This window comes from Pelodiscus sinensis, chromosome 10 (assembly GCF_052426305.1).
Source record: "Pelodiscus sinensis isolate ZL-2025 chromosome 10, ASM5242630v1, whole genome shotgun sequence".
Classification (NCBI taxonomy): domain Eukaryota; kingdom Metazoa; phylum Chordata; order Testudines; family Trionychidae; genus Pelodiscus; species Pelodiscus sinensis.
Genome location: NC_143061.1, coordinates 23,407,952 through 23,425,708, shown reverse-complemented (window position 1 = coordinate 23,425,708; position 17,757 = coordinate 23,407,952). Strand labels below are relative to the sequence as shown.

Here is a 17,757-nt window from a genome sequence, read left to right as displayed (position 1 = left end):
TTCAAATACATTAGCTTTCTTCCAAAAGTTACACTGAAATGGATCCCATCCAGGCAGTTCTAGTAAATCAAACTGTGCTACTCTGGAAGGGATTAGCTACCAGTATAATGTAATGGAAAATCTGGATTCAATAATTGTTATCTCGTTGAGAATCCCATCCCATCATTGTTAATAAATGCAGATGTAATCACAGGGATACTAAATGGAAAACCCTGATGTGCTAGTTTTGACTTTTGAATTTGGCAATATTAAAACACATATAGATGTATCAGTAAAGATTGAGATCAAATCCCAGTATATACTACAGATTTCTTAGGATTTCTAATTTGATTTAATTTATATTAACCCATGTCACAATTAAAATGTTATTAAAAAGTATTTACTGTGTACATGCAGTAGTCAATTTCCAAATGTTAATTTCTCAGTCACGTTATCTTTTAAAACAGTAATAGTCACCAATATAAATCACAGTGTAAATTTTAATAGTACATTAGTTCACATTAATGAAAATCACGACTTCTATTACATTTATTTAAGATGTTCTCTCAAAAGTCTCACAACTTGAAGAAAATGTATAATCATGTAGTTATAACTCTTTCAATATTTGGTTTTATAATAGAAATCCCAGCAGCATTAAACTCTATAGAACTGTGGACAAGATGTTTCACACTACAAAAGAAAAAGTCACCACTGCAGAGCATTTCTCAATCACTTTTTCACAACATATTAGGCAAAATTCTGCAATTTTTTACTACATATGCCAAATATTTTTATAAAATTATTATCAGAATTGTATATATACAGCCAGAGAATTATATAGAGAAACAACATTATGGAAGCAAACAAATATGTATAATAGCTAAAGTAAAATGGCGTTAATCACTTCTACAATAAAGAACAAAGCTTTTATGACCCGTACAGTTGCTCGGTCCCTGAATTAGTTGTTTTAATGTACAAAGAGTTGCTTGCATTATAAAGCAGGAGTGGTCTATCATGTTGAATATAGTGAAATTAAGTTCAGAAAATGAAAACAAGTGGGAAAATTGAGCAACAGATCAGTCAACTATCTATTAGGAAAATATGTTTGAGCAATAAGTCACAAAAATACATGCACAGAAAAAAGTACCGTCAGCCAAAAAGATATTCAACAAGAAATAAAATAAACGTGAAGCTTAAATCAACTGAATAAACAGTAAAACAAAATCAAAATACCTAAAATAATATACAGCACCATTCTCAATAAGGGCAAATTAATCACTAGTGGAAATACTGAATAATTTTAAAACATTATTAAAACAAACACATAGAAGACACTTTCAAAAGTATTAAAACAGATTTCCTATCCATCATAGCTAGTACCTGCTGATATTCATAAAAATATGTATATGAAAAGATGAAGCAGTTTATTAGCTCTCTATACTTCATTTTCAAGTCTTGCATAAATTGTTATATTTACCTCTTTCATTCTCTGAAGCACTGAACAAGCACCCTTTCTTTGGAATTAGGTGAGATCAATTTCCTGTAATTAGGGCAAGGGAAAACACTAGTAGTTTTCAATCCTTCCTATCTTCTATGTCCTATATGCACTATGACATGATCACTCTTGGGCTATGTCTAGACTGCAGGCTTCTTTCGAAAGCATCTTTCGAAAGAGCCTCTTTCGAAAGATCACGTCTAGACTGCAGGCGGATCTTTCGAAAGAGAAATCCGCTTTTTCGAAAGAGAGCACCCAGCGAGTCTGGATGCTCTCTTTCGAAGACGGCCTCTTTACATTGAAGAACGCCTTCTTTCGAAAGAGGAACTTTTGAAAGAAGGCGTTCTTCCTCGTGAAATGAGGTTTACCGCCATCGAAAGAAAAGCCGCGTTCTTTCGAAATAATTTCGAAAGAACGCGGCTTGAGTCTGGACGCAGGGGAAGTTTTTTCGGGAAAAGGCTACTTTTCCCGAAAAAACCCCTGAGTCTGGACACGGCCTTGCTTAGGGAAGTTTGTAAAGCCACAGAAAGTCACTCAGCAAGCAGGACTGAACATTTTAAGCATTGCTCTCGGTTTAAGGAATCAGATTCTTAAAAAAAGGTGGATAAACTGAAGAAAATTATCTCTATTCAACCTATTAATACAGATATGTTTACTTTTTAAATGTTACCATTTACTGTTGATGATCTTGGAGCACTCAGAGGAGCCAAAAGCAGACAGTGAATACAATTACAACATAAAATAGTAAGCAAAACAGTTATTGTGTGGCAGCCACATTACTTTCCTTCAGTTATGAGTGCTATAAACAGTACAACAGCTTCCTCAAGTTTTCTTAAAGTGACAAAGTTAATCTGCTTACTGTTTGCAATTTTCTTTTTATGCATAAAACTGATGAGGCATAAAAGCAAATTAGAAATATGTGAAAAGTAGGCAAAGAATATTATATGAAAGTTTTAATTAAATTATGCCATGTAACTAAATGCATATGCTAGAGAAGGGTTAATGATACCTATATCTCCTGATGATTCCCTGAGGAGCAATTTGCTGACACAGCTCCATTACATCAGACACAATAAAAATGTCTGTGTTGACCAGTAAAGCTAGGTCTGGTTCTCTTCAAACACTATCACTCTGGTGGTATGTGACTCATTCTCCCTTCTCCCCCAGTGCTAGAGTGGCTAAGTCTTTAGCAATTATTTACATTTAGATGTCAGTGAAAAAACTTGCATAAAGAAGCAAGACTTCTCAATGCTAACCTAATAAATTATTGTTGCAGGCTGCTGAACAGTAGATAGCATCTGGCTTTAGCTACTGTTAATGTCTTTGCTTCTTAAAGAGTTGTGTAGTAAACCAGGAATAAAGTCAGTCTTCTGTAAAACAAAACTAGCTGCAGTAAAATGTTGACAAAACCCTTTAGCATGGTATGTGCTGATGAGAAAATACTGGTTGTCAATTTTTTCCCCATTAAAATTAGTTCAATCTTATTTAAAATAAATTATAATAAATTAAATTAGAATTACCACAGCTAATGAGAAAAATCTGTGAGGAACTGATATAAAACATTTTTAAAATCAACAGAAATAAAGTTGCACATCACAGCAAAATAAAGTAAAAATTCAGTGTTTTAAAATCACATATAATTTCTTGTCTACAGCCCGAAGGCGATAGGTCCGAAGCACTCATGTCACGTTGGACCACTGCTGTGTACTCACCTCGAGTAGAGCACCCTCGGGGACACTACTCGATGAAGAAAAGAGAGTTACTCACCCGGTGCAGTAACATCTGTTCTTCGAGATGTGTGTCCCCATGGGTGCTCCATGTCCCACCCTCCTCCCTGCTTCGGAGCTTCTATTTATGTCTTTCAGATGCTTCCGGTTGGGAGGAAACTGACAAGACCGGACCGCGCTCAGATGAAAGGTGCGAAGGGGCACTCGCGCATGCGCGGTCCGGTAGGGGGCTACTGCTAGTGAAAATTCCTCTGGTTTGCGGCGCCGGGACGAGCCCAGCACCTCGAGTGGAGCACCCTCGGGGACACTACTCGATGAAGAATTCTCTGTGTACTGTTCAAATGTGTAAAGGTAAATCTTTCACTCAAAAATAAAGATTTTGTTATACAACTGAATGACCTTTAACTGGGGTGGTTGGGGACTGAAAACCTGGAGAGGGGAAGAGAGCTCAAGTAGGCTGCTGCTTCCCTGATCGCAGGGTCCTGCCAGCTTCCTGTGTCCTGGCATCACCATGGCCTTGGGATCGGGTGGAGTAAGACCTAGTCCTGGCCTGGGCAGGAGCGGGGGAGGGGGAGGCAGCTGTTGGGCCTGTGAGGGTTTGGGAGCAGATGGGGCTGGGGAGGAAAGGGGAACTGGGGGGGAAGGAAGGGGCTGGAGGAGCTGGAGGAGCAGGGGCCTGGCATGCAGGAGGAGCAGTGCCCATGACAGGGGCAGGCAAGGCAAAGAGCTCCCTCATTGTGGCACAGATGGTAGTGCGCTACTGAGCCAGCTCGTCTAGCAGCCTGGTGCGCCACTTGGCCTCTGCCTCCGTCCTCTGCTGGAGGGTCCTGTTGAGGTCCTGCAGGGCCATAACGTGCTCTCTCAGCAGGTCCGTGTACACAGGCCAATGCCTGCGGGTGCCATGGGTCCGGGATGGTGGTGGGGCAGGTGTGGTGCTCCCCTGTTGGGTAGAGGATCCAGTTGTGGAGGAAAAGAGGAGACAATCATTGTCTGTGTGCACCCCTGCTGTCCCGGGGGCATGCCGTGGCTGTCAGGGGCTCTCCTTTGGACAGGAGACTCAGGGCTGTTACACGTGACACCGCATGTGAGTTGGGCAGTGGCCTGAAAGCCTCACAGGGGCCCCACAGTGGCAATGGGGCTAGCTGGCCCCACACACTGCCAACACGCCTGTGTGTGGTGACCCCTCAAAGCACTCACCTGATGTTCCCTCCCCAATGTCCACGGACATCTGGAAGGCCTCTGGGGTCTGAGTCCCTGCTGCCTTCTCTTCCTCCTCCTTGTGCTACTCTCCCGCCTCTCCAGCCTGGCCTTCATCCCTCATGAGGGGTTGGTCCACGATGTGGTGGGGTAATCAGGACTCCACCACACGCAGTGGAGTCTGGGCATCCCAACAGCCCAGGATCTGCTCCAACTCCTCGTAGTAAGGGCAAGTCTCGGGGGTTGCCCCAGAGCGGGAGCTCTTGTCCCAAGCACTGGCATATCCCTGCCGCAGCTCCTTTACCTTGGCCCTGACTTGTGCCATGGTGCGGGGGTGATGCCCTTTGGTGGCCAGTCCCTGGGCCAGGCGCTCATAAATGTCCGCATTCCTGCGGCATGTTTGCAGGGCCTGCAGGGCTTCTTCCTGAGACCAGAGCTCTAGGAGGTTTTTGATTTTTGGCCCTGACCAGGCTGGTGTCCACCTTTTGGTGCCCTGGGTGGGTCCTTGTCTCTGTCCTGAGAAGGGCCAAGGGGGCCTTGAGGCTGGGACATGGGTGTCACAGGTGCTCTGGCTAGCTGCCAGGGACAGCAAGGTCTGTCTGCGTGCCTGTGTCTTTAAGAGGCTGTGGCCAGGAACCCCAGAGGTGCTGTACCTGTAAAGGCTAGACTGTCCATCAGGGCTTCTTCCTGGAGGCCTTTTTTGTCAACAGAACTGGCTCTCTGCATCCACACCCACCGTTTGTCAACAGATCTCTGTCGACAAAGGCGTTCTTCCTCGTAAAAAGAGGTTTACCGCTGTTGACAAAACTGCCGCGTTCTGACAGAACGCAGCGGTAGTGTAGACGCAGGTATAGTTTCGTCGACAAAAGCCTGTAGTCTAGATACACTCACAGTCTCCAAAACCTTCCGGTGAATTCTTAAATTGAATGGGAAACAAGAACTTCCCAACACAAACCAAGTTAGAAAAAAATGGTACCATCAAAATACTGACAAAATAAAAAGAAAATAATCACCATTTAACACAACAAACCAAAAACCATGTTAACAGAAAATATACCAGAATCTGAGAGGAGGGAGGGGTTGCATGTAAGAGAGGAAAAGAATACTATCGGATAATATCTTCAAAGTAGTAAAATTACAGGTGAGCAATTATCCTTTCTTTTAAAAAAATCACTAGATTCTTGTTCATGAAAAGAAGCTCAAGGAATTTCTAAAAAGAAGAACTAACAAACAGCATGAAATGCAAGCCAATCTCAGCTTCAAACCTGAAAGATCAGAGTAGCAAGGATGCCATTTTGGAAGGGGAGGGGAGCAGAGGCAGCATCCATGCGCTCTGGGACGTGGCTAGCTTTTCATCCCATTCCCCAGACGCTAGGGAGTGAGGGGAAAGTGCTTGCATTCTGTGTCTCACAGGGAGCTTCCATCCAAGATTTTGAAAACACACTCCTTCCACCTAGATTCTAAAAATGCAGCACCAGAGATGATGGGGGAATATGGTGATTTTGCTTTCAATTTGCTCAGTGTCAAGGACCATAGCAGAGATGTGTCAAAGGGGTCAATGTCTCTCTCTTTGTGCCACCTATACTCAGTACTTTTGTAGAGAAAGTGTCTCATCAAAATAATTAGATTTCTGTACTAGTATAGTACTGAACAAATTATTTGTGTATTTTCAAGACTACTGATGAAGTAGCTCTGCTGGCCCTATGGGAAAGCAGTATTATGTGTTAACAGGAGTGGGACCAGCAAAGTCTCAGAATGCTCTGCTAGAAAGAGCAAGCCCCTGGAGCTAACTGCACAATGGACACATGGGAGTCTCTCAAGGTTATCTACAGGAATGATTTTGTGTGCTCCGTAGAAAACTTGATGGCTCTGGGTAACATTTCCAGAGCACACCTCACATTTACACATGCTTTACTCAACTCCAAGGTAAAGGACAAGAGAACTCATGATTGAAATCCTTTGGCCTAACTGACATTTCTTGAAGGTTCTTACGTTCCTCAGGGTTCAAGGAAAGGGTGGCTTGGTGAAATAAAGAAATGTAAGAAAAAAAGTCTTTTAAGTGCCAAGTATCCAAACTTCCAAATCAGTGCACCAAAAACTGTCTAAAAGCACTAACAGAATGAACTCATGTGTTGGAAGTACAGCTGTTGATTAATCACAGTTAACTCATACAATTAACTCAAAAAATTAATTGTGACTAATCGTGCTGTTAAACAATAAAATAACAATTGAAATGTATTAAATATTTTGGATGTTTTTTCTACATTTTCAAATATATTGATTTCTATTACAACACAGAATACAAAGTGTACAGTGCTCACTTAATATTTTTTATTACAAATATTTGCACTGTAAAATGATAAAAACCAAATACAGGTTGAACCTCTCTAATCCGGAACTCTTGGGACCTGACCAGTTCCAAAAGTGAGAATTTTCTGGACCACAAGAGGTCAATATTGTCTAGCAGCATTGCCAACACTTCCACTGCTTATTGTGCTGGTAGAGGACATTTAGGGTTAAATTAGAGCTAAATAACAGCACAGAACACTGAGAGCCAGGACTGCTGTCTTTAAACAAACTTTATGGGACTGTGGGAAACTTGGCCACACCCATGAAAAATGGAAATCTGGCTAAATAAAATAATTCTGGATGACAGATATTTCTGGACGAGAGAGTTCTAGATGAGAGAGGTTCTACCTGTAGTATCTTTCAGCTCACCTCATACAAGTATTGTAGTGTAAATTGTTTATTGTGAAAGTGCAACTTACAAATGTAGACATTTTTTGGTTAGATAACTGCACTGAAAAACAAAACAATGTAAAACTTTAGAACCTATAAATCCACTTGGTCCTACTTCTTGTTCAACCTATCACTAAAACAAATACAACTGTTTACAAGATATAATGCTGCTTGCTTCTTATTTACAATGTCCCCTGAAAATGAGAACAGGAGTTTGCATGACACTTGTAGCCATTGGTGGTTCAGTTCTACAGTTTCCGTACTGGAGTGTTACACTGTTAATTAAGACTTCTGGAAGCATGCTCCACGCCTTGTCCCTCTCAGATTTTGGACAGAACTCCAGATTCTTAAACCTTCATTTGAGTGCTGTAGCTATTTTTAGAAATTTCAGGTTGGTACCTTCTTTGCATTTTGTCAAATCTGCTGTGATAGTGTTCTTAAAATGAACGTACGCTGGGTCATCCTCCAAAACTTCTAACACATGAAATATACAGCAGAATGCAAGTAAAACAAAACAAGAAACATACAATTCTCTCCCAAGGAGTTCAGTCACAAATTGAATTAACACATTATTTTTTAAACAAGAATAATCAGCATGGAAGTATGTCCTCCAGAATGGTGACACACATACATTACCTACTCTGTCTAGCTATGGAAGAATGAGAAGCCAGAATGAAACTCCAAAGTAGATAGTATCTTTATAAGCCTCAGGGGATAGCTATGTTAGTCTGTAACTTTAAAGAAACAAGTTGTCCTGTAGCATCTTAGAAACTAACAAATATATTAGTATCATGAGCTTTCGTGGGCAAAACCTACTTCCTCAGATGAGAATGGAGAAAAAAGGAAAAACCTTCTTTTTCTGTTATAAATTGCTACAGGACTACTCATATCTTTAGAAGGTAAATAATAAGAATTATACACTGATCTGGTAAAGAATCTGAAAAATATATTTGTGAAGCATAAAAATAATGAAGGTGTAACAATCAATGGTGTGAAGAAAGAATGATATATTCTATATTAGAATTAGCTGACCCCCCCACAATACTGTAAAGTGTTCACAAAAAAACACTAAATACAGAGACAAATACAATAGACAAATGACACAATCACTTCGTCAGAAGCACTCAGGGGAAGTCAGGACTATTCTGTACAAATGAAATTATGCTTATGTGTGTTCTCTGAAATACTTAACTATATTTTAATAAATTTGCTCAACACTATATCTGTTCTTTGTCAGAGTTGTTACTTACCCCAGTTTTATCACAAAGGCGCAAAGTATGAAAAGACCCCACAGCAAATAATTCTCCATCCGGAGCCCAGGCAATAGAAGTTATAGGATAATCATGAGGCTGAGAGCTGTACAGTAGACGACCATAACTATCCCACACCTAAGAAAGAAAAAATAAATTAGTCTGAATTTATTTTGTACATATCCTTCATATTTTACAGGCATCATTTCCTCAGCTGAAAATATTTTAATTTATAGAAACACATTTATTTTTTTAAACAAATTGCTACATTAAAAGGATATCTAATGCATTTAAAAGTCAGATTTTTGTATGTGCGTATGTTTACAGTATATACATAAAATAATTGCTGGGCCCAATCCTGCATACTGTGCATACCCAGTTTCCAATTAAGTCAATTCTGGACCGCAAGGTTGGACCCTTTTGTGTATCATCTCAAGATTTTGTAGCTACAAATGTTTTGTAAAATCAGATTTCTATTTCTGTTATCCTAATGCATTCTCCTCCATCAAGTTGGAAAACAAGCTTGTCACAAAAATAATTTTTACCTGAAGTCAGATTTGTTTTGCTAAAATATAGGAAATAGTATACAGGTTGAACCTCTCTAATCCAAAACTTCCTGATCCAGAAACATCCATTGTCCAGAATGATTTTAGTTAGCCAGCTGTCCACTCTTCATGGACGTGGCCAAATTTCCCACGGTCCCATACAGTTGGTCTCAGCTTTCAGTGTACTGTGCTGTTATTTAGTTTTAATTTACTTCTAAACGTCCTCTACCAGCCCCGCAATCAGTGGAAGCATTGGTAATGCTGCTAGATAATACTGACCTCCAGTAGTCCAGAAAATTCTCTTGTTCGGAACTGGTCAGGTCCCAAGAATTCCAGACTAGAGAGGTTCAACCTGGCATTGATATCCATAATCTGCGCTATTAATTACCGGTAGTTGTTTCTTGGCGAATTACTGTATGTTTTTCCTAAACCTGTATGTTTCCTAAATAGTTTTTCATCATTCTATTTAAATAGTAATATCAATTATAAAATATTAATTATAAGCAGCCAGTCAGCAAGTCAAGCCAGGGGACAGAGAACAGAATTTTTATGGCTCTACAGTCTCAAATGCCTTGCAACCTGCTGAAACCCAAAAAGAGAGGAGAATATGAGGCACAGAAGAAATTATGCATGTAAAAAACTTAAAATGCTTTGGGATTTACTCCTGTAATGTAAAATAACCTGTTACCTCAATGTCATGATTCTTTATTTTTGTTGTAAACATTTTTCACTACTAGCAAGTGGATGACAAATTTGTGTGGAACATAGGTAACTTTGGGACTAAAATGAGTGATGTCTTCTGAAATGAAGAATATGTGAAAGGTAAGTATTTCCATCTCATTTCCCAAGCTGTTTGTGTGAAGTAAGTGACTCTTACAGATGAATCTTAAAATTATGAAAAATATTGTTATTTTTCTCTATAAAAAGATAATGAAGTTCTCTGTGAAATATGTAATTTGGAAACCTCCAATGACAGTGCAAGCAGAATGCCAGCAAGAATACTTTATGCATTAATAAGTAAGTACCTTAGATGCTTATAAAAGTTTTCATATACATGAGTTTTTCTATTAAGTAATCAAAATACAAATTAAGTTTTCATTATACGGAATTGTAAAATGATAAAAATATAATTTTACACAGATTTAAAACTATTTCTAAAACGGATCTTAGATTGGTTTAAAAATATGTTTTTGAAATGAGAGCAATAGCTAAAAAAGTCCTTTCATAATTTTTCTTTTTAAAGTTTTTCTTTGCTCAGGCTGAACTCTAAGGCTGCGTCTAGATGGGCAAGTTTTTCCGCAAAATCATCTGCTTTTGCGGAAAAACTTGTCAGCTGTCTACACTGGCCGCTTGAATTTCCGCAAAAGCACTGACGATCTCATGTAAGATTGACAGTGCTTTTGCGGAAATACTATGCTGCTCCCGTTCGGGCAAAGTCTTTTTCTGAAAAACTTTTGCGCAAAAGGGCCAGTATAGACAGCAGAGATTTGTTTTCCGCAAAAAAGCCCCGATCGCGAAAATGGCAATCAGGGCTTTTTTGCGGAAAAGCGCGTCTAGATTGGCCACGGACGCTTTTCCGCAAAAAGTGCTTTTGCGGTAAAGCATCCTGCCAATCTAGATGCGCTTTTCCGAAAATGCTTTTAATGGAAAATCATGCCAGTGTAGACGTAGCCTAATAGTTTTTGTAGAGTAGGAAAAGCATTTGAGGTTATATTGGGTTGTTAACACATTTTAGACAAATATTTTAGTTCTCCTTTCTTTTTCTTTATAGTTCAGTGTATTCTTAATTTCTCTTCTTCTTTCTTCTTCTCAGTTCTCATTTATTTCATCAATGAAATGGTCACAGAATATTACTAATCCTCATTTCAATGACAGTCACTTCTTTAAATTATCATTTTACTTCTATTTTCCCTCCTATACAGTGGCAAATATAGCAGACAAAATTTAAACTTAAATATTTCTTACATTTTCCACCAATTTTTCCTATCAAATGTCATTTCTTTGTAATTACAACAAATGGTTTCTTATAATGTGTGTAAACGATTTATGCTAAACAATTTATTCCACCTTGCATTTAGCTTTGACACTGACTACTTTTCTCAGATCTGAAGAAGAGTACTGTGTAGTTCAAAAGTGTCTCTTTCACCAATAGAAGTTGGCCCATTAAATTATATTACCTTGCATATCTTGTCTCTCTAATTTCTTTATATCAAATTTGAGCTTTTTAAATTTTTATTTTGATGTACAATATGCTTATGACAAAAATAGACATTTTTTAAAAATAAAACAAGAGTAATTAAAATCTATTGGCCCAATTGATATCCTTTAAGAACCACATAAAGAGATCATCCACATGCACATCTCCTCTTCCCTTGTCTCTTCTATCATACCCTTCATCTGCACAGTTCCCCAGTCTCAGACTCACTCCAGAACCCCAGGTCTGTGCAGAAAATAGAAAAGAATTTAGGAGAAGTTGGGAATGTGTGAGTTGCGGGAGAACATGACAGGCATGGGGATATATTTGCACATCAATCCCCCTCTTTATGGAGTCAGAGAGATAGCAGTGGTATGGGGCTTTGGCTGAAGATGGCTGTTGGACGCCTGTCATTTCTTAGGTATTTGCCAGGTTCAGATAGATTATTTGACAGTTCCTTATTCTAAAGAGGGAATAATCTGAGCCATTGTAACTAGTATATTAATAGCAAGTCTATTCACTGTATGCAAAAATATGAGAGAAGATTTAAACAGAAAAGCTATATAACTGAAAAGACTTTTAAAAAAATCACAGCACACAAATGAATATTAGAATTCAGATACCAAATAATGAACATAAGTCCACAATTAAAGGGGAAAAAACCATGTCTTCTATTACTGACAGAGAACAGTGTGCTGTCTACACAATTTTCCTACAGAACTATCCTGCATTTAGATGACAGGACAAACTGTGTTTTCCGTTTAGTTGTATTTTCTTGTACTTTTCTTAGTTCATATCATAGTCTTAATATGCCTTCGGTAGCCAGGGCTTGTTCACATGGTACAGAAATGCATACTTGAGGAGAACAAAGTACAGTGCTCTGGAGTGTTGTGTTCTAATTGCTCCATATAAAACTTGCTGTTGTGTTTAAAAGGTACCTAGCAAGCACTGATGTAGTCCCATTTGAAACAGTATTACGTTCACATGTGCTAGGAATATTTTCATTCAGTGTACCTTCCATTTCCTGAAAACTGAGAAGCTTCTAATTGCACTGAAATTTTTCTATCTAATTGGTTTTGAATTTGAAGGTCTTGTGAAGGTTGGAGAATATTAGTAGTGCCTAGTATTGTTACTCAGATCCTGCTTTAAAAACATTTATTTAAATAATTTAACCCACTGTAATTAAAGTTAAATAATACACACCTTATATTTACAGTCTTCACCAGCAGATAGGATAAGGTCATTGACTGAATTCCAATCAAGTTTTAAAATAATTCCATCATGGGCTTTCCACTGAGAGGAAAAATAAATTAATTAAATATACATTTAAATCTAGCAATTGCTTTTACTATTATTTCTATCATTTAAACAATAAGCAATAATAAGCAATCAGAAGGAGTGAGGTTAATGAGTTTATGCACTGACATTATGTCGAAGAGTCTCCATAATTTGAATGTTCCAAACTATCGGAGGATTTTTTTAAATTTAATATTAAAGCACTTGCATCTTCCTTTTTCTAAACTCTGGTCATCTGAAGAAGTGGGATATACCCATGAAAGCGCCTTATGCCATCTATATGTTTTGTTAGTTTATAAAGTTCTACCAGATCAGTTTTTGTTTTTAAAATGTATCCTGTACAGACTAACGTGGCTACCCCCTGAAGCTATAAAAAAAAAAAAGGAAGCATATTCTATTTATTCAAAATTTCTGGTTTTTATTTTAAACCTCTCCTTGAAACTATTATTCTGGTTAGGCCTCTTCCTAATTCTGTTTTTTTCAACAGCAGCTTACAACTGTTCTTTCATCTTTTAAAATATGGACCTATTTCTATTTTTAATTTCTTTTTAAATGGCCATTTATTTGTGTGCTCCCCATTTAAAATATCATTTTATTGTTTACATCTATCAATAGATAACTTTATCAAGAATATTAACATGACATGTATTTGTATATAGGTAAAGTCTACATAAAAAATGATTACTTACCTCATAACTGTTGTTCTTTGAGATGTATTGCTTATGTCCATTCCATTTAGGTGTGCACGCTGTGTGCACAAGTTCTAGATGCTTTTTACCCTTAGCAGTACTTGTTGGACCAGCCTGGGTGCCCCTGGAGTGGTGCTACTATTATGGCACATATATACTCCTGCTGGCCCTTCATCCCCTTAGTTCCTTCTTGCCAGACGTTCCAAGGAAGGGGAGGTGGTTGGGATTTGGAATGGACCTAAGCAACACTTCTCGAAGAACAGTTTTGAGATAAGTAACCATTTTTTCTTCTTCGAATACTTCTTTATGGCCATTCTATTTAGGTGACTCCCAAGCTGTAACCACGAAGAGGAAATAGACTGTAAGGGTATGTCTACACTTGCTCCCTAGTTCGAGCTAGGAATGCAAATGTAGGATACCGAAATTGCTAATGAAGCGGGGATTTAAATATCCCACGCTTCGTTAGCATGATCTCACTGGCACGTTACTACGTTCAACAGCTGATTCAAACAAGAAAGTGCGCGCCGGGATGCGTTAGTTCGAACCAAACCCCTTGGTTCGAACTAACATTACTCCTCAAAAAATGATATAACTTTCTAGCCTACAGAGCAATCGCATAGTGGTTGGTAAAGGTATGGACTGATGACTAGGTAGCCACCCTGCAGATGTCTAGGATTGGTACCCGAGCTAGAAAGGCCGTAGAGAAAGCCTGAGACCTCTTGGATTGGGCAGTGATGGGAGAGGCCAATTTCCCTACCAGGTCATAGCAAACCTTAATACATGCCATGATCCATGAGGACAAGCACTGTGCTTTTACCAGCAGGCCTTTCATCCAATCTGCTATGGAGATGAAAAGCTGTGTGGACCTGCAGAATGGTTTTGTTCTGTCCTGTCTAAATAAAACACAAGTGTAATCTACACAAACACAAGTGTAATCCTTACATCTAACAAGTGTAATGCCTTTTCTTTCTGGTCTGCATGGGCTTTGGATAAAAGACCAGTGGAAAGATGTCCTGTGACATGTGGAATGGGGGGCACCATGTTAGGCAAAAAAGCTAGGTATGGGAGCAGCTTCACCTTAACCTTGAAGAACACAGTATAAGGGGGCTCTGATGTAAAGGCTCTCAATTTCAAAGTCTGTCTGGATGACAAAATGGCCACGAGGAAGGCTATCTTCCAAGAGAGGTGAGACAAGGAGCTATAGGCTCAAAGAGGCGACACATGAGACCTGTGATTCCACTGAGGTATGGGTTGCCTAATGTGAGGGTATAATCTCTCCGTGCCCTTAAGGAAGTGATTAAACATGGCATTTGTAAACACTGACCCACCCAGATCTTCAGGGTGGAATGCCAAAATAGATGTGAGGTGCACCCTCATCGAAGAAGTGGCTAATCCCTGATGCCTAAGATTGAGCAGATAGTCCAGGATGACAGGAACAGGCACCCGAAGAGGGTCCACACTCCTTTAGGCTGCCCAAGCCCCGAAGCACTTCCAACTTGGCTACCTAGGTCATCCTAGTAGAAGGCTTCCTGCTTTCCACAAGCACTCTCTGGACCGGATCTGAGCAGAGGAGTTCTCCACTTTTAAGCCACGATCTTCCAGGACATTATGTAAAGGGACTATAGGTTCGGATGGCACAGATGACCCCAATCTAGAACCTGAGTTAAAAGGTCTGGAAGCATGGTAGGGTGATCAGGTCCTCTACCAAGAAAGCACCAGAGAATTGTACCAGTGTTGCCATGGCCAGGCCGGGGCTACCAGAATCATCGATGCCCTATACCTCTGCACCCTTAGGAGAACCTCGTGTATGAGGGGGAAGGAAGGAAAGGAATACAAGAGATGGGGGGGGCACTGAATTAACATGGCATCTCCTATCATCCCTGGGCAGTGGTTCAGGTAGGTACAGAACCAACTGCATTTCTTGTCGGTGTCTGAGACGACCAGGTCTAGGTGGAGAGTTCTCCACCTGTGGAAGAGTTGTTGGGCTACATCCTCCCTGAGGGGCCACTTGTGAGTTGCAAATGACCCTCTGAGCTAGTCCGCCAGGACATTGCAGGTTCCCGGCAGGTAAGAGGCCTGAAAGTGAATTCCCTGTGCGATACAAAGGTTCCACAGGACTATAGCCCCTGATGAGCCAGTCATCAAGGTAGGGGAAGACCTACACTCCCTCCCTTCTTAGGAGGGTGGCTGCCATCACCACCATACACTTAATGAACATTCTGGGGGCAGTGGATAGGACATAGGGAAGGACCCCAGAAAAGGGATGCAGATTAGACACTTCGGAATTGCAAATCCACGGGGGATTTAAATATCCCCCACGGCATTTGCATTTACATGGCTGCCGCTTTTTTCCAGCTTGGGGATAAGCCGGAGAAAAGTGCCAGTCTAGACGCGATTCTCTGGAAAATAAGCCTTTTTCCGGAGGATTTCTTACTCCTACTTGAAAGTTGGAATAAGAAATCCTCCGGAAAAGGGCTTATTTTCCGGAGAATCGCGTCTAGACTGGCACTTTTCTCCGGCTTATCCCCATGCCGGAAAAAAGCAGCAGCCATGTAAATGCAAATGCCGCGGGAGATATTTAAATCCCCCGCAGATTTGCAATTCCGACTCGTCTCATTAACATCCCTTTTCTGGAAAGGGATGCCAATGTAGACGTAGTCATAGTGTTCCTTCCCAACTGTAAAATGTAGGAATCTCCTGTGGGAGGGAATAATGGAAATGTGAAATTATACATCCTTTAAACTGAGGGTAGCACCTCATCCAAAGAGAAAGAGAAAGAAGAGTCCCTAGGAATTGGCAGCTCCTCTGGGTGTACCCCCTGCCAACCTGGGGAAGGGTGAGGACAAGGGAACCTCTCTGTGACAGTCGAAGGGGGGGGGGGGGGTCTGGCTCTATCTGAGGCCTTGTTGATCCTCCTGGGGGGACTGGTACTGCTCTCTAAGGCCAGAGCCATGGGGAGGAGGGTAGCCAACAGGGTGCCCCTGGGGTACAAATATGCTGAAGCAGATGCCAAAGATGATCTTGACACCCCCTGTCCCTGGTGGTACACATATGGGGTCCAAAACGGCCACTGGGCCGGAGGCTGTCATTGCGGTGGTCATGTCTGTGTTGAAGGCAGGCTGACATGCCTCGAGTGGCAGCTCGAGCACGACTGGTGCTGTGAGTGGGACCGGAGCGGAGACCTAAGAGATTGGTGAAAGGATGCTCTGGATGCCATTCAACTCTACATCCGACTCCGAGGAATACTCAGATGCTTACCATGGTGGCGCCACTGGTGTCTAGTGCCAACCATGGTGATGTGCCACGGCTGTTGGTTTTCTTTGGTACCAGGTCAGAGGCCCTGGTGTGGGCTCTGGGGGATGAGATTATCCCAGGCCAACACCCTGCACAGAATGACTCAGTGCCAGTGCTGGAACCAGTACTGGAACCTGGGGCAGAGCCGCTGGTGGAGCCAGAGGCACAATGGACGGTGCTGGTGAGGAAGTCCTCAATGCCATGGGCTTGGGTGCCAGCTGCCTGTCCTTATGGGAACGCATATGGGAGACTTCTTTGCGTGGTGCTGGGCCTGGTGAGGATGTGAGCTCGATTAGCTCGCATGCTGCATTGAACATAGTCAGTTCGGGGACCTCTTCCACCAAGGAACTGAGGGAATGAGGAGCCAGCAGGGCTATATATGAGCCAATATAGAGCCCCGCTACAAGGGAATCACAAGCTGGCCCAATGGGTACTGCTTAGGGTAAAAAGCTTCTGGAACTTATGCACACAGTGCACACTTCTAAATGGAATGCACATAAGCAAGCACTCGAAGAAGAACTATACTCTAACAGATTCTTGAGATCAAAGACTGTCTGGCTCTATCACTGACATCTTTCTAGTAAACTAGCTTTTAGTGTGCTTGTCAAATAAAAGTGGTGTAGGGCAATCTTGGAGGAGATTGAAGATTGTAATACGTCAGTCAGCTCATGCTGAGTCTCCAACATCTTCTCCAGAGTGATTTTGAACTCATTATCTAATCTTTTGAACAGGTTTGCAAAGTGACTAAAAATGCCTTCTCTTGTTCAGGGCGGAGGCAGAATACCCTTGCCTTGTTAGGGGGATGAATTATTAATTGGAGATATGTCAGGTTGGCCTCTGTGTGCATCATTGCAGATTGTTCTTTTGCAGTCATTGCAGAACTGTGCATGGGTTCAGAAAGAGATCTGGTATCACTTCTTTGTGACTGTATGAGTTACTGTGTACCTGTTGTACTACCCCACGGGCTCTAGTAAGGCCACTGTCCAGAAAAGAGTATAGGTGGTCCCAGCCACGGGTGTCCATACCAGGTGGAACACCAGGTTCTTGATCTCTGTGGACCCTTGCTAGCAGAAGTCTAAATGGAGGAGGAATGGTGTGGTTAAGAAACTCCCTTCACTTCATCTTCCTCATTACTATAAAAATGAGAGGATATCTGTCTATGTTGTACTGATTGTTCCAGTGAGAGATCAGTACTGAATAATGGGGAATTTGGGGTTGGTAAGACTAGCAAATTGATCATGTGAATAAACTGCAGTGCTGAGGTACAAAGAACCAGAATATACTGCATTGGGGTGAAGAGTTAGTGGATGACAATTAGCATGGCGAAGTATGCTGAGGAGTCAGCGCTATGG

The 17,757-nt window shown here is 41.0% G+C and overlaps 1 protein-coding gene across 5 annotated transcripts in view; it reads right to left on the bottom strand.

Moving 5' to 3' along the window:
* The window catches only part of IFT80 (intraflagellar transport 80), a 160,310-nt gene that overhangs the window by 65,201 nt on the left and 77,352 nt on the right, over positions 1–17,757 (bottom strand). For all 5 annotated transcript variants that reach the window (XM_089780798.1, XM_089780800.1, XM_075937828.2 and 2 more), the window contains 2 exons: positions 12,330–12,419; positions 8,388–8,525 (listed from right to left, as the gene is read on the bottom strand). In XM_089780798.1, the coding sequence (XP_089636924.1) occupies positions 8,388–8,525; positions 12,330–12,419 (228 nt within the window). The remainder of the gene's footprint in view (positions 1–8,387; positions 8,526–12,329; positions 12,420–17,757) is intronic.